This window comes from Oratosquilla oratoria, chromosome 15 (assembly GCF_046742065.1).
Source record: "Oratosquilla oratoria isolate Oo_2021 chromosome 15, ASM4674206v1, whole genome shotgun sequence".
Classification (NCBI taxonomy): domain Eukaryota; kingdom Metazoa; phylum Arthropoda; class Malacostraca; order Stomatopoda; family Squillidae; genus Oratosquilla; species Oratosquilla oratoria.
Genome location: NC_134791.1, coordinates 31,819,572 through 31,842,071, shown reverse-complemented (window position 1 = coordinate 31,842,071; position 22,500 = coordinate 31,819,572). Strand labels below are relative to the sequence as shown.

Genomic DNA, 22,500 nt, shown 5'->3' with positions numbered 1-22,500 from the left:
CTACACCTCTTCATGCTTCTCCCATACAAATGCTTCAACAAACCATTTGGTTCAATTAAAATATAAATAAATATTTGGCCATCTGGCTTCACAACCTCCACTCATATTATACTACTGTTTTACCAAAACTATCAAATAAATACAGATCCTGCCAATATTAAAACTTCATCAATAAATATACATCAACCCTTTACTATGTTAACTTTTAATGAATTGTGTTAAATAGTATAGTGTCGAACAAGCTCACAATTAATGGTGCACTACCGAAAAAAGTTATATGGCTGATTAAAATTCCCTGTATTTCCCAGTCCTGACTTCCCAACTAGAGGTTATCATGGTCACTTAAAAGACAGCTGGGTACTACTTCATCCCTACTCACTGAAAGCACTGGCCACGACTATGGAATGCAAATTACTTAATTGGGAACGTGTGGGCCAATATTTATTCTGTTTCTAACCCTATCAATGACATGGCTGGCCATATGTAATGGCATCCAACTATGAAAAAAATAATATATATATATATATATATAAAATGACAATGGGGAAAAAATAAGTATAGAAAAAATAAAATAAAATAAAATAATAAAAATAAAATAAAATAAAACAAAAAGATAAAATAATAATAATAATCCCTACATGGCACTAAAACCCAATGCTCAAGCACCAGGCTGAGCACTGGGGACACGACTGAATGTCCTCAGGTTGCCAGCCACCCAGGGTCACACCAGGCTCTACAACCTGCCTTTAAGTACACCCTTACTTGGATGTAAGCAACCTTGTACATGCAGTTGTGTATTTAGACTAGCAATGCGCTTCATCTGGCAAACAACCCACCAGCAGCATCGGGAGGGTACTCAGACAGAAGGGGTGATGTGAGGGCAGCGTAGTTTGCAGCATATTCTGCAGCAGCTGCATAAGGTGCATACATCAGCCCAGATGAAGCATCGCCTGCTGCAATTAAGGGAGGTGGTACTCCTGATGTGCCATTGATGAGAGCCGTGGAAGTAGGCACAGGAATACGGGCAGGCATTATGATGGGAGGTCCACCCAGGGGTGTGGCTGTGCGCATTGGTGACGTGGCTAGGGCCATGCCAGCAGGAGTCAGAAGACGAGGGACTTCCCCTGTAATGGTACCCGGTAGCTCAGTATCTGGCATGGGAGAGAGGCACCATGTTAGTGGGTTAAAGAGACGTCCATCACCAGCAGCCAGCACCATATCATCCTTCTAGACCCTATTAATGTTAAGTCATTATATCCTTTTGAGACTTTCTTAATGTTAATTACATAAAAATTATTATAGTTCTCAAAAAGAACTAATTCCTTCTTAGTTCTTTTTCTAACTTATATTAAAAAATCCTACTGTTGTTTATAACCACTACTACCTTTATCTAATCTCTCATATGTTGAAATTAAACAAATGGAATTTTCACAGTAAGAACTATTATTTGTCTGCTGAATTAATCAAAAGGGTTAGATTTAAAATAATCATAATTCCTACAAATAATTAAATACCTAGTACTGATATAAAAAGGGAGGGTGCATACATAGTTTCCTTTTCTTCCCAAATGAGTTATAAATGGTTACTGCATGTTCAAGTACACTTCTTTAAGTTGTGGAGATAGTTATATTTTCTCACTATCTTCAAGCAAAGCAAAAATAGTTAGGATATTAACACTGCAATTAAGAGTTACTCATTCTATAAAGGGTTATTATTCAGTATATTAGTTATCCATCTGTTAATAATGGTTAAGTAATCATTTATACAATGAACCTAAAAATAATCAATGTGCAATCCTATGGAATATATAAATGCTTTCTAGGTAGACTACACAATATCAAACCAAGTTTGCTTTCTCTTCAACAAACAAGGTTTATCTGAAGGCCTCCCAATTATCATATCACAAAAAATAAAATAAAATAAAATAAATAAAACAAGGTATATAAAAATATCAAAAACTGCTTTTCATCTCGATATACTGTATATAAATATATAAATTTCAATGACATACTGAATAATGTAACTTACTTAACAGGAAGGCCTCATGACCAGTTGCGTGCAGAAGGCCTAGGCAGAAACAAGAATGGAATTTGCCAGTTTTTCTTAAATAAGCACACAATTTCCATATACTTAACTGGTTAATAGTCTAGCCATACCTTCTAATTAAATGGTTAGTATGACAAAAATCAGTTTGTATTAATTATGTCCACAACCAAATTATGCTGATATAATGATCTAGTTTTTGGTGTAGATTCAATAAAAAATAGATAAAAATAAAACCAATTAGATTTTACACATGCCAAACTTTATCATAAAACTAAAATCCCATTACAAAAGAAATATTTCACTGTCTTGTCATATTTATCATTACTCAAATCAGAAAAAAAAAAAAAAATTATCAATAAAAACAAGTATACAAAATAAAATAATAAAATAAAAAGCAATGGATAACAAGATTTTCCATTGCCAGTCTCCTTACTCGAAGAATCACGGTATGTCCCGTTGATAATAGCCAACTCCATCAACTGCCTCTTCTTCAGTTCATCTTCACCATCAGCCTATAAAGCAACAATGTCACTATTACAAAATTTCAACATTAATAACAACAATAAATCCATTGCCCAGATCTCTTGTACGAGATGTATGATCCCAAAGTATCTCAACAGCTACCAGACTGGCCCATCAGTCACTCACGGATGAAACACTGTCTTGTTATTTAGATATGACTAGAATGGAGTATTGATGAAGTGTTTAGTTCCTTCTGTATGATGGTTACATCTGGGACAGTTTGTTTCTGTGACCAAGCCTATCCTGAGTTGCTAATTTTTTAGTGCAAGATACCTGTAGCCATGCTAATGTGGTTCTTGCTTCTTTTGTCAGCTCTGTGATGTGTGGGCTGAGGGTACACAATAACAACAACAAATACATACATATATCTGAAGGCCCTTTCCCCTTTATAAGAGGGTAGCTAAGTAAAAGCATACACCTTACATTCACCCCAAATTTATCTTGTGTAAGTAGTAATGTTTACAAAAATAATAATGATAATAAAAAATAATGATGATGATGACACACACACAACATAAGGTCACATTCATAGACCCTCCCATCTTACTCAACAAGACAGCACCTCCACAGCATGGCCAACCAGCTGGCCCCTTTACTTCATTATTCCTATTTTTTGCACTTTTCCTTAATTGATAAACATTCCTCACACATCCAATACCTCTTTTACCCTTTCCATTCAACTCATTCTTGGTCTTTCAAGTTCACTCCTTACAATTCTGCTTTCTACTCTTCCTTGTAAGTTTTCCCTCGCTCATTCTCTCAATATGCCCAAACCACCTCAGCAATATCTAGTCTATTCTTATCCAACATGTAAGTGCATGATGTAAAGACAAGAAGTGTCTTTAAGGATAATGTGAGCAAATGTGGAGCTTTGGCAAGTGTATATGGTCCCAATAGTGAGAAAAGATGGGGGGGTGAACAAGTAAAGTTATGGTTAGGCCTAAGGCTAAAGCATTAATTCATTGATTAGGTTAACACTAAGGATAAGATTATCTAGTTTCACCTTACGCCTTGCCTATCCCCCCCTATTCCTAGACATACCAGTCAGTATTTCCTATTCTTCCTACACCTTTATCCCTGGTTTTCCTCTCCCTGATCCTGTTCCTACTTTCTTCACTACTATGATTGAACTTCCTATTCTCATTATCATTGTAAAGGTCAACTTCAGTATGTTCAGTCATTTCCTGATCATCTTTTGATGTTTGGCATTGTATTATGGGCTCAAACACATGTGACTGGACAGATAATGAATGAACTCCACAGTCTAACTCTTCTTCAGATTCAATTAACTTCTGTGACATTTTTCAATAGACATTTCAAGTGTGTATGCAATAATCAATTCTAAGGTGCTATTATGTAGATACAATGTTTGATTACTATGACAATTCGATGATGCATGATTCGCTGCACAACTCTGGGATCTTCCGAAATCTTCAGAAACCCACTCTGGTAAATACATATTTCAATCAAAATATGACTATTCCAATGGTGGTATCGACTGGGATAGTTTACAAAACCATTTCTAAAAGGGAATAGGTGGTTTAGAAAAATTACTTCACCTATTTCACTCTGACCTAGAGCTGTGATGGGTGAGGTGGAGGGTGGATCTTTTTGATGTGGATGTATGCTCACCTCAGCCACTCTTTTATAAGCGTAGAAAGCTATTGGTATGTACATACATACATAAATCCATCCATCCATATATACCCTAATACAGTACAACAAATATAAAACTAAACCCCAATCTTGGGTGATGGAAACTGACTGTAGGCACAAGGAGCTTTCGGATTTCTTCTACTGCACGTGCCAGTTTGAGCTTGGCCCTATTTTCAGTGTCCTCTACTGTGATAAGGACATGGAGATCATCATTTAGGTGTTCCCAATTGGGCTTGCCACGATTCTGGTCCTCCTGTAAATAAGTAAAATTCAGCATAATATTATCTTAAACTTTATGAGGAACATAGACATGCATTATCACATATATACTTTTAAATAACAATAACTGTAGCCTTAAATTCACTGACTGGAAACTTGCAAACCCATAGTAGTTGACACTTGTTATAAGGCCTTCCCATAGCTCACTCTAGGAAAAAAATATTGGACAGCTGTTGTGCTGCAGTTGACTATTAACTTGTAATATGCAGGGACTGAGCTATGCTCATGTGGTTCCATCTGTCATCACTGGTCAAACTGAACAATGCAATACCACAATTGTTGCAGTCCTGTCTGTACTTTTTCCCTTTCCAGATAAGAATGACCAGCCCCTTTTCATTAGAGGGAATGATACCATACTACCAAATGGTAGACTGCAGGTATGCAACCAGTGGATCTTGGCTTCACCTTCAGCTTTCAGCAACTCTGTGCTAATGCTACAGATGCCAGTCACCTTTCCACTCACAGCCTCTGTAACCTCAATCAAAGGTTGGAGCTTCATCCATCAGTGAATTGGCAACTGCCACTCAAATACTTCCCAGGGGAAACTGGAAACTTGTACAGTCAATCAGGGATGGATGCTCATAGTATTCAGCCCAGAGAACTCTACAACCCTCTACACCTGACATTAGTTAACCATCACCTGTTTGGACAGTGCTGATCTGGGTAACAGTTCTGAAGTAGTTTCTTCAAGAATCTGTAAGTAGGTCTGAGGTCATGTACACTGAAATGGCCCTCAACATCAGCAGCTCCCTTGACATACCCTTCCTTATGCATCTTCACGAGAACTCTATTCTGCCATCTCAGGCTCCTGTAGAAGTCTAGGTTCCAGTCAATCTAGCAATATTACTCAACTCTATTCTCCAGTGTCTCACACAATGCCACACCACTCCTCAACATTGGACACTCCAATGCACTCTTTGGCGGCTTTCTGAGTTTCATGTTTAAAGGTATCCCACCATTCATCAGGGTCCTCAAGTATGCAAAGTACTTTGAATCAAATGGGGGATTGCTATATTCCTGGGCAAACACATTATTCCTGAGCTTCAGATTTATTCCAGGTGAATTACATCTCAAGGTTCTCCTGGACTTGACACAGTGTTGCTACCCAAAGTCCATGATCAGTCCCAAAGAACTCACCCCTCCAGTAAACTCTCCAGAACAAGGAACCCGTAATCCTCAACCTTCTAGACTTAGCAAAATTCAAGAGGTTTGTTAGTGTTCTTGGTTCCTGAGCTATGGGGGCCAATACACATTCCCATAGCTTACTTTGCTGGTGCCAATAAGCACGGTGAAGTCAACCAAAACAAATGTCTCCTGTGGCAGGCCCTGGCTGACTATATATTTAGCCTGGCATAGAACATCTCTTCATCATTAAGTTCATCTGCCTTAGCAGTGGCATGCAATGAGAGATGAAGCCTTTGGTTCAACCTCACCTGCATTATACACTCAAGTGGAGTAACTCTCACACTGGTAGGCCCACAGCCACCCATACGAGTTGGGCCCCTTTACGGTGATTCATCTAATATCCGGAGTAACCCTCACTACTACCAGGTCTCTTCACCTTTGTGAGAGCCATTATATCCTTTCTAAGCCTTCTGAAGAAGGTGAGGAGCATATATCTGAAGGTGCATAGATGTGACCAAATTTGTCACCTTTGTCCTACTTGCACAGCTATGACTCAAAATATCACCTTTGCCCTATGTGCTGCTAGGGCTGTAGGAATAGGTCACTTGTAAAAATTTGAGAGAAGTGTAGGACTTGAATGTACATGTAGGAGATTGGAAGCTCATGCTTCTGATTACCACCGACACACAAACCTCCTGAGCTTCACCAATAACAGGTTAATAGATTGTCCTTAGAAAGGGAACAAATATATTAAGTGCCTAATAGAAGTTCACCTTAGTCCTGGCATGATATGCTACCTCATTTGCACCACCTCAACTGCCTGTGTATTAAGCTTGGAGGACTGGATGGGGGCAGGCTACAAGCCTCCCATCAAGTGCCATATGTGGAGGACATATAAATCTAAAGATCTGCCCTCTCATGCCCCTACCCACCAGTCCAACAACGGAAGGATAGGCATTGGGCATACATCTTAAACTCAACAGTTTCTGTGGGGGTCAACATCTGTGGACCATGTGGTATGAACCTAGGCAATAGCTGCTTTGTTCAAGGTGTGTCTGGCAACTCAGCTTATTTGCCTTTCTGAGCCAGGTGGGACGACTCATTCGGGCATGAATAGAGGACTGAAGAAGCATGTTGGTATCACCATGGAAAGTGCCTTGGTGCAACCACAGCACCATGGCATCACTCTGCTCTCTGACTCTTATCTCCAGGCCCTGCAGGGACACTACACACAGCAAATAAATGGGTCAGTCCATAGCTAGAATGGACAGTTATCGACTCGCAAAAAGAATTCACCCACCCTTTCAATAGATTTATTTTATGTCTATCTGGGTATCAAGTGTGGGTGCTGGTTCAGTTGCTCATGGTATCAGTAGGTCAACTGAGCCATTCCTATTACACTACTACCATGTGCATACAAAATGTCTTTTATCCATACAATTTTGTGTAAAGTACAACTTACCTTCTTTTTGTCACGCATAGATCCCTTCCCACGCACCATGATTTTGCATCCAGTTTCTTGTTCTAGCTGTTTAGCTGTCATCCCACGGGGACCAAGTATTCGACCCACGAAGTTAAACTGTGGATATTAAAACAACAAGGCATAGAATGTTATATGTTTGCAGAAATCTAATATGTCCAATTTTTACTCAAAGAAATTAACTCTCATTCCATTATTTAAATGTCTCGCACAAGAAAACTGTTTTACTGCCCTTAGCTACACAGGATCTTATCAGTTTATCTTAGAAAAGTTTTCATTTCCAATAATGTTCTATCTTTAGCCATTCCCTTGGAAGCTTTCATTTGAAGATATTTTCATTCAGAATAACATAAATACATGGCAGGTATGAACAAATAACATGATGTCAAATGTAATATTAATCAATTTGTTACTCCCATTCTCTCTTGCTGGAGACCCATAACATTCACAAAATTGGTCACAGCCACCAGTTCAGCTCATAAATCAATGAATAAATTTTCTGTTGCTGTCTACAGTGCTTGACAAAAGTACTGTCTGCCCGGGGTGAGACAGACAGTACTTTTGTCGAATCTGGAAAGAGCCATAGGAGTAGCATGGTTTCACACCAAAAATTCTGTCCACCTGCACCAAGAGGGGATGGGGCAGAGTTTATCAGCAAGCTAAGAATCAATAATGTCAGCCATTGTCTTGTTGGTGAGGAAGTAGGTTGTGTGCTGCAACCCCTCTGTACCAGGTCCCCTCTTGAACCCAACCATGACATCTTTTGAGCCACCCTGTGTTACCAATGAGCAATATTAAAGATCCGAGTGCAGAAACCATAGCCCAGATAGTTGCCCTCAAGAAATCTGGCAGGCAAACAATATAAATTGCCTCTGCTTAAGGGTAAGAATAGGATTCTTCACCGGACGGTGGCTCATGTACCACAAGTCGGCAATATAGCGGTTGATGGTTCTCACTGAACAGTCTCCAAACAATTCTGGGTTCTTTTCCTTCACTAGCCTGGCTGCCCCATGTGGTTTTAACCCAATGCCAAGAGCTTTTAGTCCTCCCAGACCTCGTAGCAATGGTAGGAGTCTGGCTGCCTCCCTCATGGGTAAATCTGATAACCCAGCAGCAGGAGTATGAGTACACATGCCAACCTGTTCAACAGTTTCTTTTGTTTGCCAGCCAGATTTCTTAAGGTCAACTATCTGGGCAATGGTTCCTGCACCCAGATCATTAGTATTGCTCATACTGGTAAAACACTGTGGCTCAAAAGGTGTCATGGTCAGGTTCAAGAGGGGCCCTGGACAGAGGGGCCTTGTACACAACCTCCCTCCTCACCAACAAGACAATGACTAATGTGATTAATTCTTGGCTTGCTGACAAGCTCCACCTCTTCCCTTCTAACTGTAGGACAGAATTTTTGGCAGGAAACCATGACACACCTATGGGTCTTTCCAGATTCAACAAAAGTACTGTCTCCCTCACCCCAGGCAGACAGTACTTTTGTTGAGCACTGTTGAGTGAGTGAAGGACAGTGTTGTATTAGGTGCTCTGTGTCTTTTGTATGGTGATTTAATTTTGAACAACTGGTGTTTGTTGCCAGCACAATTCTGTGTTGATATTGTTTTAGTATGACTGTTCTAACACCAATGCAACTTCTGTCAATCATGAGAATGACTTCTCTGCAAACAGTTCATGAGAATACATCTGGAATACACTTCCATAGTTTGGTTCCCAACAATCAGCAAAACAAACATATACTCTACAAACTATACAAAAAGCATTGAAAATCACAATGTACTTCTTGCAGTTGGTTCATATATTCCAGAAAGGGTCTCATCTCTGTGGGCACATTGCCATTATGGTGACATTTTCTCTCCTAGAGTCTTAGGGATTCAGATCACTAATCTCGATTCAAACTCCTAACACCAAGTTCAAACAAGATGCAGATGTCCCTGTGACATTCCAAGGTGTGCAGCTGTTGTCTAGACCACCGAGAGGCTGAGCTGGAAATGTGTGTGACAGGAGTGCATGGATCCTTAATTACCAATGTGAATAATAGAGGATGACTGTTGAAGACAGTTCCAATTAGATGTTTTGAACATTTTTCTCACTCCATACCCCATAGTAAGTATATTGGGTGTATTCCAAATCCTAATGTAACTTTTAAGGATTTCATTCTGGCTAAATGCTAAATTATTTTATTCAACTTAAGGACCCTGTAACAGAGCTACTCAGTCACACAAGCTGCACAAATGTGCCTGCACAAACCACATTTGTTGTAACTACTGAATTCAAAAGCCAATGGTGGTAAAAAAGGCTAGTTAAACATTGGCAGTGTGATTTGTGGTCCAAGGGAACACCACAAAATCCCTAAAGTACTGATTGCATGAGTATATATTTTCTAAGGTGTTTCCAATGTCTGCCTTGGGAGTTCTAATATCATACTCAAAACCATCTATTAAGAAAGGCCAATCCTGCTGCACAGCAAAGAGAAGAAAGAACCAGGTAGCAAGTTTTTAAGGTCCTGCCAAATTAGGTCAGCAGCTGGGAGACACTAGGTCACATGGTCATCTCCCAGCTGCAGTCATTTAACCCCCCTCCCTCCTTCTCCTTCCACACACACACCACTGCTAAGGGTTTGACGTGAAAGGTGGGGTTGGGCGGGGCAACTGGGCAGTCACTAGGAGGGGATAAATAAGAATGGCGGAAAGAAGAACTGACATGGGGAAGGAGGGTGTGTGGACGAGACGAGAGAAAGGTTTGGGGGAAGAGAGAGAGAGAGAGAGAGAGAGAGAGAGAGAGAGAGAGAGAGAGAGAGAGAGAGAGAGAGAGAGGAGAGAGAGAGAGGAGAGAGAGAGAGAGAGAGAGAGAGAGAGAGAGAGAGAGAGAGGAGAGAGAGAGAGAGGAGAGAGAGAGAGGAGAGAGAGAGAGGAGAGAGAGGAGAGAGAGGAAAGGGAGAAGAGAGAGAGGAAAGGGAGGAGAGAGAGAGAGGAAAGGGAGGAGAGAGAGAGGAAAGGGAGGAGAGAGAGGAAAGGGAGAGGAGAGGAGAGGAAAGGGAGAGGAGAGGAGAGAGAGAGAGAGAGAGGAGAGAGAGAGGAAAGGGAGGAGAGAGGAAAGGGAGGAGAGAGAGAGGAAAGGGAGAGAGAGAGGAAAGGGAGAGAGAGAGGAAAGGGAGAGAGAGAGGAAAGGGAGAGAGGAAAGGGAGAGGAGAGGAAAGGGAGAGGAGAGGAGGGAGAGAGAGAGGAGAGAGATAGATAGAGGAGAGAGAGAGAGAGAGAGAGAGAGAGAGAGGAGAGAGAGGAGAGAGATAGATAGAGAGAGGAGAGAGATAGATAGATAGAGAGAGAGAGATGGAGAGAGAGAGAGAGAGAGATGGAGAGAGAGAGAGATGGAGAGAGAGAGAGATGGAGAGGGAGAGGAAAAGGAAGATAAAGAGGTAAAGAGGAAGAAGAGGGAGAGGGTGAGGGAGAGGAAGAGAGAGAGAAAGAGGGAAAGGAAGAGGGAGGGGAACAGGGAGAGGAAGAGGGAGGGGAACAGGGAGAGGAAGAGGAAGGGGAAGAGGAAGGGGAGGGAAAGAGAAAAGGAAGAGGAAAAGAAAAAGGAGGAGAGTGAGGAGAGGGAGGATAGTGACAGGGATGGGGAAAGAGAAGAGGAGGGGTGGAGGTGGGGAAGAGGGAGACAAAAAGAGTAAGTGGAGGGAGAGTGTGGAGAAGGAGGGCTTGAAGGGGAAGTGTATGTGGAAGTGTGGGGAGAGTGTGGAGGGGAGGGGGGGAGAGTGTGGAGGGGAGGGGAGGAGAGTGTGGGAGGGGAGAGGAGTGTGTAGAGGGGAAGGGAGAGTATGGGGGGAGGAGAGAGTATGGAGGGGAGAAGATAGTGTGGAAGGGAGGGGAGGGGAGAGTGGAGGGGAGGGGAGAGTGGAGGGGAGGGAAGAGAGTGGGAGGGGAGGGAAGAGAGTGGGAGGGGAGGGAAGAGAGTGGGAGGGGAGGGAAGAGAGTGGGATGGAAGGGAAGAGTGTGGGAGGGAAGAGAAGAGTGTGGGAGGGGAGGAAAGAGTGTGGGAGGGAAGAGTGTGGGAGGGAAGAGTGTGGGAGGGGAGAGTGTGGAGGGGAAGGGAGTGTGTGGTGGGGAGGGGAGAGTGTTTGGAGAGGAGGGGAGAATGTTTGGAGGGGAGGGGAGAGTGTTTGGAGGGGAGGGGAGTGTCTGGGGGGAGGGGAGTGTCTGGGGGGAGGGGAGAGTGTTTGGAGGGGAGGGGAGAGTGTTTGGAGGGAAGAGGAATCTGTGTGGAGGGGAGGGGTGTGTGTGTGGAGGGGAGGGGTGTGTGTGTGTGGATGGGAGGGGAGTGTGTGTGTGGATGGGAGGGGAGTGGTTGTGTGGGGAGGGGGGAGTGTGTGTGTGGATGGGAGGGGAGTGCGTGTGTGTGGATGGGAGGGGAGTGTGTGTGTGGATGTGAGGGGAGTGTGTGTGTGTGGATGGGAGGGGAGTGTGTGTGTGGATGGGAGGGGAGTGTGTGTGTGGATGGGAGGGGAGTGTGTGTGTGTGTGTGTGGATGGGAGGGGAGTGTGTGTGTGGATGGGAGGGGTGTGTGTGTGTGGATGGGAGGGAGTGTGTGTGTGGAGGGGAGGGGAGTGTGTGTGTGTGGATGGGAGGGGGTGTGTGTGTGTGTGGATGGGAGGGGAGTTGTGTGTGTGTGGATGGGAGGGGAGGTGTGTGTGGATGGGAGGGGAGTGTGTGTGGATGGGAGGGGAGTGTGTGTGTGGATGGGAGGGGTGTGTGTGTGGATGGGAGGGGTGTGTGTGTGTGGATGGGAGGGGAGTGTGTGTGTGTGGATGGGAGGGGAGTGTGTGTGTGTGGATGGGAGGGGAGTGTGTGTGTGTGGATGGGAGGGGAGTGTGTGTGTGTGGATGGGAGGGGAGTGTGTGTGTGTGGATGGGAGGGGAGTGTGTGTGTGTGTGTGTGTGTGTGTGTGTGTGTGTGTGTGTGTGTGTGTGTGTGTGTGTGTGGATGGGAGGGGAGTGTGTGTGTGGATGGGAGGGGAATGTGTGTGTGGAGGGGAGGGGAGTGTGTGTGGAGGAGGGAGTGTGTGGAGGGGAGGGTAATGTGTGTGTGGAGGGGAGGGTAATGTGTGTGTGGAGGGGAGGGTAATGTGTGTGTGGAGGGGAGGGTAATGTGTGTGTGGAGGGGAGGGGAGTGTGGGGGGGGCGGGGAGGGGAGTGTGGAGGGGTGGGGAGGGAAGTGTGTGCGTGTCGAAGGGAGGGGAGTGTGTGTGTATGGAGGGGAAGGGAGTGTGTATATGGAGGAGAGAAGTGTGTGTGTGTGTGTGTGTGTGTGTGTGTGTGTGTGTGTGTGCGCGCGTGCATAGAGGAGTGTGTTGAGGGGAGGGGAGTGTGCTGAGGGGCGGGGAGAGTGTTCAGGGGAGGGGAGTGCGTGTGGAGGGGAGGGGCGTGTGTGTGGAAGGGAGGAGGGCGTGTGTGTGGAAGGGAGGAGGGCGTGTGTGTGGAAGGCAGGAGAGCGTGTATGTGGAGGGAAAGTGAGGGGAGAGCGTGTATGTGGAGGGAAAGTGAGGGGAGTGTGTGTGGTGGGGGAGTTGTATGGACGGGTGGAGTGTGTGTGGAGGGGCGAGAAGTATGTGTGGAGGGGCGGGAAGTATGTGTGGAGGGGAGGGAAGTATGTGTGGAGGGGAGGGAAGTACGTGTGGAGGGGAGGGAAGTATGTGTGGAGGGGAGAGAGGTACGCACGAGGGGGAGGCAAGTATGTGTGGAGGGGAGGGGAATGTGTGTGCAAGAGAGGAGTGTGTGTGTTGAGTGGCAGGGAGTGAGTGAGTGAGTGAGTGAGTGAGTGAGTGAGTGTGTGTGTGTGTGTGTGTGGTGGGGAGAGGGAGTGTGTGGTGGGGAGAGGGAGTGTGTGGTGGGGAGAGGGAGTGTGTGGTGGGGAGAGGGAGTGTGTGGTGGGGAGAGGGAGAGTGTGGGGGGAGAGAGGGGTGTTGAAGAAAGGAGGAAAGGAGAGGGAGAGGTAGGAGAAAGGTAAAAGGAGGAAGGGGAGAGAAGGGGAGAGAAGGGGAGAGAGGGGGAGAGAGTGAGGGGGAGAAAGAGCGAGGGAGACAGGGAAAGAGAGGAGGAGGAAGAGGGAGAGAGAGAGAGAAAGAGAGAGAAAGAGAGAGGGAAGGAGGGAGAGAGAAAATGGGAGAGGGAAGGAAGGAGAGAGGGCGGGAGCGAGAAAGTGAAGGAGAGCGGAGGCAGAGAAGGGGAAAGACAGGGAGAAAAAGAGGAAGAGAGGGAGGGAGGGAGGGAGGGGGAAAGAAAAAGGGAGAGCGGTAGAGAGGGAAAAGATGTATAAGGAAAGGGAGGTGGAAACGACTGAGATCAGCAGAGGGGAAGAAAGAAGAAGAGGACGATTTATTGATAAGAAATGGTGTGGGGGGACGGAGGGAAGGAGGGAGGCGAAGAGGTGCGAATTATGAGAGCAGCGGATGTTATGGGGTATGAGGGGTTGATACGACTCCAGACTGAAGCAAGAATAGAAAAACAAAAGCGCGTGGACGGCAGGTGATATTAATGCAACCCTTACATAGATCTGGACGACAGTGCCACTTATGCTCCGTGTTTTTATCAAAATTCAATCGGAAAAAATCAGAGCCACGAGTTTATTTAGTGAAAATCCACGAGGGCGCAGAAATATCCGTCGCATACGTACTTGCATCACTAGCTGAATCAACGAAAAGAAATTCCCCCATAAGATTAATTGAGCTCCCTCACACTCCCCCGGCTCGCAGCTGCTGCCAAGACGCAAATATTTATAGGAATGCGGCACGAGACAACTGCATGACGATCTCCTCTCTAACTTTACTACCTTCACAAACTTGTCGAATCGAACTGTTTACTGGATAGGGTGTTTTGCTCTGATGGCGTCTCGTGGAGTAACAACGAAAGGTACTTTCTGTAGCCTTCTCGGACAGGGGCGGGGGTGGGGGGTCCACGATGCGACACTAACCGAGATAGACTTGGTCTCTTCGCGGCACGCTGTCATTTCGCCTTTTTTATTTGTTTACTTATTTATTTATTATTTCGTTCTTTAACGAACTCGCAGGCACAGGCACCGCGCCCAAAACAATCACGGAGGATAGAAAAAGAACAGAAAGGGATGCTAGAGTTGGACGTGCGTCAGCCGAAGCAGCGCACGTGTTTAATGAGCTGGGTCATGAGGCGAGGTTTGTTTCGAGAACGTAGCAAAAGAAGACTTCTTAGATTTGCAAAAATCAAAATAACGAGTTGTAGATTGAAATGCGGAGGTATCATAACAGTTAAGTGGCCCACAGCTACTGTATGGTCGTGGTACTTTCACCAGTCTAGCCAAACCTTAACGTGCTTATGATGGTATATTTACATCAAGCCAACACATTTGAAAGATTTGAGACCCACATTAATCAGACTTGTTTGGTTACAGACGTCTAAAAATTAATGTGGCTCATGGTTATAAAATGTGTTAAAAAATAACAGTCGTTCGTCTGCATTTGGCTTGCATTACTTAAGAGTCTACTATTACTTGAATAGTATTGAAAATATTGAGTCGCTATTGAAATTGCTATCCCTCCTTAATTTCACAATGTAATAAAACTAAATGTTGGGCACCTGATATACATTACGTACAGCTGTTTTCTTGCAATATTTTAACGATAATATTGAATCAGTTTTAAACCACCTAACTACAGAGTTAAATTCATGACGGGTAACATGAACTTTGAGATTGGACCTACTGTGCAGTGTTGAACCTTGCGTAGCACTGCCAGTTACAACTAGAGAAAAATGAAGTAAAAACTTGCGGGGAAGGGGCACAACTTAACACCATTAAATTTAAACATCTCCACATTACAGTGTGTGATTAGCTCATAAGCAATTCGAAATAAATTGGAAAAATATAAATGAATGAATGAAATAAGGGCACCATGTGCACCGGCACGGCTAACTGTACGAAACGAACGATAGCATCTATGAATTCTGTTATGCACCAGGATTCAAACCCTTCAGTGCCGAAAGGTACTTTTCTTCACCCCTAGACGGCCACGACAATAGCTTCGATGGCTCCAAAACATAAGAACACCTACGTCGACCAGCTTAGAAGTCGTAATTAAAACTACGGAGAGGTCTTCATTGGAGATGAAGCATTAGTCTGGTTCGAAAACTTTACGAGAAAAATTAAAGAATCTGATCGATCTACTTTTTGGTATGCATTGAATTTAAGAAAGTTTTACAATAGAGTGTCTGCATTTCTAGGCAACTGTGCGGTGTTCCATGCCTATGCGCTTCTAACAACTTCTGGTAAAGAAATTATACGACTGGACAGAAAATCGCCAGCAGGAATCATTGGCTGTATACTCTGATTCTATGATGCATCACATTGAAAACAAGATGCTATGTAGTCTGTCTATGGCAAGTGTTACAGGCTAAAAACCTGAAGGGGATGGAAAGGTTGAATTATGCAAATGGTAAAATGCTCCAGATTATACTATGAAAAATTATTGCTAGATGAGTTATAAAAATCAGAAATCTCACTTGGTCTTGAGGTGCATACTCGTTGAAATTATACAAACGCACACAGGCACAATTTGTGATGAAAGCTGGACCCCAGTTATCATGCATTCAGTTTTTCTCAAGGGTAGCGACTCCGAACGAACTACCCAAGGAAAACAATGACATCAACAACAAGTGAAGGATAATGGAAAAAGCAGCATTAATCTCATGAGAAATCACCACGGTAATGAAGTACATCCACTCAACGAGCTCAGATCTGATGATGCCACGGTCACCGTTGTGTGACATGTGACAAGTGTACCAGTTCAGATTTAACACAGATTAGATTGAAATTGGACCGCCCCGAGTAGATTACAAGAGGTGAATATCGTGTCATGAATAATTGTCACATTGGGTTGTCCCACATCAGTATGGAGTGAAAATCCTTGAAAACAGACACGGAAAAATACGAAAAGGAAAAATGACAATGGGAGATGTCACTAATTCTGCTGTTGCCAGAGGTCACTAGTTTAGCCTCACGCTTCTTTCCTGTTATATAGTTTTAATATTTTTGTATATACGTTTTACTTAAACGTGTTTCTAGAATGATTACTGGTTGTAAAAAAATTATGGTCACTTAGCATTACCATAACTAAAAATGTCTTACACAGTTTATCTAAACACCCACACACACCTTCCACATCAGAGCCCTTTGAAACCGGAACATTACATCAATTACAGGCATCTTTTGTGAGATCAGCGACGACTTACGTGAAACCGGCAACAATTTAGTACATATAATCAGCAGCATTATTATATTTATTAACATATCATTATCATTAGTGTCATATAAATCTCACGAAAGAATTTTCTTTCAATGCCCTGTGCGTGGGGAAGTAGCGTTGCAATGTTGCAATGTATTGAAGCACAACGAGTATGTGGTGTTGATGTGTTAAGATGAGTACGAGGAAAGGATATTGTACAGGTAAAGGAAAAATATACGATAGAGGAATGTTCTGGATGTTGTACACGACCTAAGACCACGGAGAGTTGAGTGGAGAATCACGAGAGGTGTTGTGGAGATGCAGAGAGCGGCGTGGGTGTGAGTACGAGTAGACGAGATATTTTTGGTGTTCGAGATCTCGGGCGTACGTGAGCGTTACCTCTATCTGCCCATAACCAGATCCAATGCTTTCTTCTACCTAATGAGCAAACATTCTTCGTCGACCAGTGTCATTTTATTTATTTATATTTATATTTATATATATATATATATATATATCTATATAAATATATATATATATATATATGTATGTATGTATGTATAAAATTTCCCAATCTAGCCCAGGGCTTCCTTCTTCATTCATACTTTACTAAATCTAACTATTCCATTCGCAGTGGCGGCGGCTAAGGGACCCTCATCTCGGTTATTAATAAAGCCATAAGAACCAGTACTAAGATATTAATAGCTCAAGACATCAAACATCGCCGTTCTCCTCTCTTCCCCTTATACCAACATACTACTTCCCCTCCCTCTAAATACAATCCCAAGTAATAAATTCTTTACATTCAAAACTCGAACACATGCCTCGATTAGGGCTGCGCAGTTACGAAACTGCACAAAGTCTTTTCAGTCGACTTTTACTTCCTCAGTGTAAAATATACCCAGTTACTGATGAAACGCACACTTTCCGTCTGCCAGGGGGTGCAGAGTATTTTATGTTGGCAAGCCTGAGTCGGTCGAGCCGCCTACCACCAAGCCCTACTAACAACGGCTCCCGATTGGCTAGCGCAACATCTTTTTTGTTACATATTTTTTCAGTCGATGAGAGTAGTGATGGGTTGTAAAGATCGATTACTAGAGCTGAGAATGAATTTATATAAACGATTATTGACACCGTTAATAACGAAGGCGTGCCACAGAGATGAGATGGCCTGGCGGGGGCCAGACCAGACCAGGTGTGTCAACAGACACGAAAGGGGTTACAAAAATTGAGACTGGCCATAACAACCCTCTCGCTACCAAGGGTAGCGCTACAGATGAATACAGTAGCCTAGTGGCTGCCATAATATTAATAAAATGACCTGGTACATGGGGGTTCAGAAAAAATCCTTGCTCAAGGGAGCCAGTAAAGGCTCTCGACCAATGAGCGGGACTATCATATGCATGGTTGCGAGTAGGTGGCAATATAAACTCTTGAATATATATATATATCTTTTGCAGATTTCATTATCACTGCTCGTCAAACTTCATACTGTCTTTTGTGTAATCTTACGAAACCTTTGCAATTTTTGTGCACTTCCTGAAGAATTATGCAAACACTGGAAGCTAATTCATCAAACCCATACATCTGTCAGCCACCATTAGATGACCTTCGAATATAACAATCTAAAATATGCAATGAAATGTCTCTTCCCCGTTTTCGTAACACCATCGTATAGAAACTTACCGCATTAAATATATAAATGGACAATAAATAAAATATGTAAATGAAAAATAAAAGATGGGTACTTACATCTGGATGATCTTTGACAGGTACATAAACCTTTTCTGAAAGCGACACAGAAGCACCCTGAGGTTCTGGTAGACTGAGAGGCTCTCTTGGACCGCCATTGACGTGAAAAAGATTGGCCCGCACTTTGTTGATCTCTGCAGCAAAATAAATAAAATCATATGAGAAACGATCCTTCTACCCTTAAAATACACAGTGTACGTGTTAATGTGCACCTCACGTCAAGGAGATAAAATATGGATTTAACATTTGAGTCGACGCCGTTCATAAATACGGCGATGACTGACGTAATGAACACGTAGAGCGAAGATGAAACGTCAGACTGAAAATAGAACAAATGAATCAGGTTTTATCAAGATGGTGGAATCATGAAAAAATAAGGAATAAAACAGTGCAAACCTTAAGGACTGCGAAACCAGTGCCAAATTAAAAAAAATAGTCATAGGATAAGGTGGAAAGGAAAGAGGAGAGAAAGTGGTGGAGGAGGAAGAGGAAGGATGCTAGAGGACAAAGAGGGGGAGTGGGAGAGAATGGCAGAGGGGGCTCCAGGACAATTTCCCCCAGAGGACAATTTCCCACTGTTGTCTATTGCCCCCTAGGACAATTTCCCCCGATGACAATTGAAAATACAAATCCGTTAATTTTATTCAAAAGCTTGGATTATACGCAATTCCTCTTAATTAAAAATCTCTTGCTGTAATCATTCACTGACTATTTGCTGGTAGCAATGTTTATACCTTTTCCGTGATCCTTCATTTGCAATGCCGGCTGCAGTCTGACTGATAACAAAATCTTGAAGTTACTGTTCTTTCTGGAGTTTTGAAATAAAAATAAAAATATTGGGATGGCAGCAACCAGTACTGGCAAGAAAATTCCTATACAATCCCTCAACTGAATTGTTTGTTCTTTGAAGCTCTTCCTTCGCTCTGTCGTACATGACCCATAGAGCCATGTCAATCATTGGTTCACTTTGCCCTCTCCTCCTACAAGGTCGTCCAGTAAATAATCTACTATTGGTTGACTCTCTGGAGCCATAATTTCCAACAATTTATAAAACATTTCTTCAATTTCAGCAGTTGGTACAACAGAGTGAATTCCTAATGTGATGAACACAAGTTTAAATACTGTTCAGTGGGAGAGGGTAAGCTCTTCTAAACTCTAATAACTATAATAAAACTTTGACAAAGTTTAATACAGATCCGGTTATCATCTTAAAGGTTTGGGTCTTGCAGATACAAATAGTTGTATATATATTATATAACGACACAGATCATTCAATTGTCAATGGGGGAATTGACATCAAGGGGTAATTGTCCCACGGAGCAATTGACAATGGGGGGAAGCTGTCCTGATATGGGCAGAGAAAGAGAGGATTGATAGTGGGAAGAAGTGGAAGGACGACGGAGAGGGGGTGGGAAGAAGTGGGAGTGGCAGGACGTGGGAGTGGGAGAGAGAGGGGGGTGCAGGTAGACAAATATCTATTGCTGTGAAGGAAAAACCAAACATGGTTATGTTTTTTCATAAATGAAACATGTTGGAAGGTCTAAATGGCCTCATATTCAGCACAAATCTAAATTATTCTATATCAGCAATATTACTTATCACAGTGAGCACATACATTTCCAGTATCTTACCAATCATGTCAGAGTGTAAGTAGCACACAAACGAGTCAATAAAATAATTCAAAACATTGGGTTATGGCTCATACAATGGCTGCTTCCTGTATTGTTTCATATGTGATCACCAATGCAAGGAAGATGGTGCCTGGTATCAAGAAAAATGCAATGCAAAATTATCTACTCATAATATGGGCAACTGGAAAAGTCAAGTAATCCATGCCAGTGAAATGGGAATCCAGCAAACTCTGATAATACATTTCTTCCTGCACCTACAAGTAAGGTTGCAATGAGGAACAATTTAGCACTTAAAAAATCACCTGCATGGTGATTAAAATATAAAAGCCTTAGATGAACAGACATTACTAATGTATACATCTTATCTTCAAATACCAGTAAACTATGTAGTACCAATACGTACACAATCCAAATGTTCACATTTTCACTTAATATACTACTAGTATTTACACAATGTACACACCAATTACAGTCCTAATCCACCACCTGATCAACAGAGTATATGACTGTTGAAACAGACAAAAATTGTATTTGTGCATTTCTACAGACAATAAATTGTTATATCTAAGGTTCTTAAACTGTGGCCTATGTAGCCACACAGTCTACACCAAAGAAACATAGGAAAACATTTTCAGGATATCAAAACCCTTAAGAAATCTACCAATAATCGAAAATGGTGAAGATACAGCTTCCATATTTCCCCTCCTGTCTGAAGAGGATCTGCCCTGAATTCCAAAACCTAAGGTGCTAGACCAACAAGTGCCTAAGTTTAGATTACAGTACGAGGTCTTGACAGTATGGCTACTGTTGATCCTACTCATGTATGTAGTGAACATGTCCCTCCCAATCAGAAGATTCCACTACAGTTATGAATGCAGGATACCAGGCATATTTGTACTCTTAAAAATCCATTGAAAACAAGAGGCAGTACACGAGACAGCTGCCTAGCAGATGCTTTTGCCACCCCGCCTGGCAGCAGGTGGTAGGACCCATTAGATGCATACTTCTTGTTCTCCAAGTGCAAGTTAAGTGCATCGACTCCATGAATTCCTGCACCACTGGTTGAGCCAAGTCAATATATTACAGCACATGCAGAGGTCAACTACAAAATTATAAACAATGAATGTAGCTCAGAAAAAAGGCCAAAATATGAATCAACACAGTTTAGACATTTCACAAAGGCATGGGAAAAACAAGGGCAACAGTCCATGCTCATGGCTACTTTAATATTAAGAGGTTCAGTAATACTATCCAAATTAGCAAGAGGTGTAAATACTTACAGCTTGGGTATTCTAATGGCAGAAACATGGACTTGAAAATTTTGAAGTCAAGGGGAGAAGAAAAAGAGCTGGGGGCAATAGCCTTTTTAGCTTAGCTACAAACTACTTACTTCTCCGACAAAGGGAAGAACCAAGCAAGTGGTAAGACCAATGATGCTGGAGCTTCTTTTCAGAACTGAAAATGAAGTTACAAACATTCACTATGAACCAACCCTAGGTAAAAGATGATACACTATTAACATATATTGTACAGTTCATGTTGATGGATGGTTGGGAAAGTGGTTGGGAATGGAAGCAGGTTAGCTCTTGGGAAGGCAAACTACACAAAGTCCAAAATAATTATTATTATGAAAAGAGATGGAATTAATAGGTTCATAATAAAGATAGAGGAGGGATGCAAATGTATGAAGGTGAAAGATGCAAGACAAAATGTAAGATTACAAAGCATGAAACATGCCAGAAGATAATCACAGTGAGTCATGCACTGATATTCAAAACTATAAAAATGAAAACATACAAAAAAACTACAAAATTATCCTTTTGAAGAAGCAAAGACAAAGAAGACAATGAAGAAGACAACAATGAATAAGATGAAGAACAAATTGAAGAAGACGAAGAAATAGTAGTAGGCAAGTTAAATGGCTAACAGAAATCTTACCATGAAGAAAAAAAACTGTAAAGAAAAATGAGGTGCAAGTAGAAGGAACAAAAGATATTTCTAGGGAAGATATTAGACTTAGGTTAAATTAAGCAAAATGAATGTTATGAGGCCTGATGAACTACTGGAGGTGATATTTAATCAGTCACTGCTTTGAATTCTAGACCAGAAAACAGTAGCCCAATCATCCATACCAGTAATGGTCCTGGGAGCCCTCCCATAGATCTCTCTTAAAATAAACACTTGACAGTGTCTTGCGAGTATGAAGGTTGTTTCTATGGTACTAGCTCATTGTTTTCTTGCCTTATAATACTGATGGAAAAATAATAATTTATTCACATCCATGTAGCAATTTGAAAATGTATGAATTAGTGTGGATCTGTTTCTATGTTATCATTTGGTAGTAGGAAAGGAGTCCGTGGTTGTTAGCCCTTGCGAAAAAAAAGTGGAGGAAGATAGTAAAAAAAAAAAAAATCGAGATTTTGGCCCTAGACCAGAGATAAGAGTGCCTGCATTTTAAGTTATCTCCACATGAAGAGGTGTTAATGGGATATGAAAAGGTAATTAGGAGACAAGTCTTGCATGACCACTACTAGAAGGACCACTGGTCCCATCTGCAACTAAGAAACAAAGACATACTAAATAAAATAAAAAAATTCACAGGCCTGGACTGGTTTAGTGAAAAAATGTAGAAAATAAAATGAAGAGATGGATTTTGTGAGATGGAAAAGATAGAACCATGCAAGCATACAATAGGTATAACAGTGCAAGGAACACATACACAAAGACGAGGAGTGGGAAAGCTGAGACATTTGA

At 42.4% G+C, this 22,500-nt stretch overlaps 1 protein-coding gene across 11 annotated transcripts in view; it reads right to left on the bottom strand.

The window, feature by feature from the left end:
• Positions 1-22,500, bottom strand: part of how (protein held out wings) — a 211,299-nt gene that overhangs the window by 95,345 nt on the left and 93,454 nt on the right. For 6 of the 11 annotated variants that reach the window (XM_076198753.1, XM_076198745.1, XM_076198750.1 and 3 more), the window contains exons 3-9: positions 21,137-21,201; positions 18,116-18,249; positions 7,091-7,207; positions 4,334-4,477; positions 2,480-2,558; positions 2,029-2,067; positions 837-1,151 (exon numbers count right to left, since the gene is read on the bottom strand). In XM_076198753.1, the coding sequence (XP_076054868.1) occupies positions 837-1,151; positions 2,029-2,067; positions 2,480-2,558; positions 4,334-4,477; positions 7,091-7,207; positions 18,116-18,249; positions 21,137-21,201 (893 nt within the window). The remainder of the gene's footprint in view (positions 1-836; positions 1,152-2,028; positions 2,068-2,479; positions 2,559-4,333; positions 4,478-7,090; positions 7,208-18,115; positions 18,250-21,136; positions 21,202-22,500) is intronic. The other 5 variants (XM_076198746.1, XM_076198755.1, XM_076198749.1 and 2 more) reach the window with 3 other exon arrangements.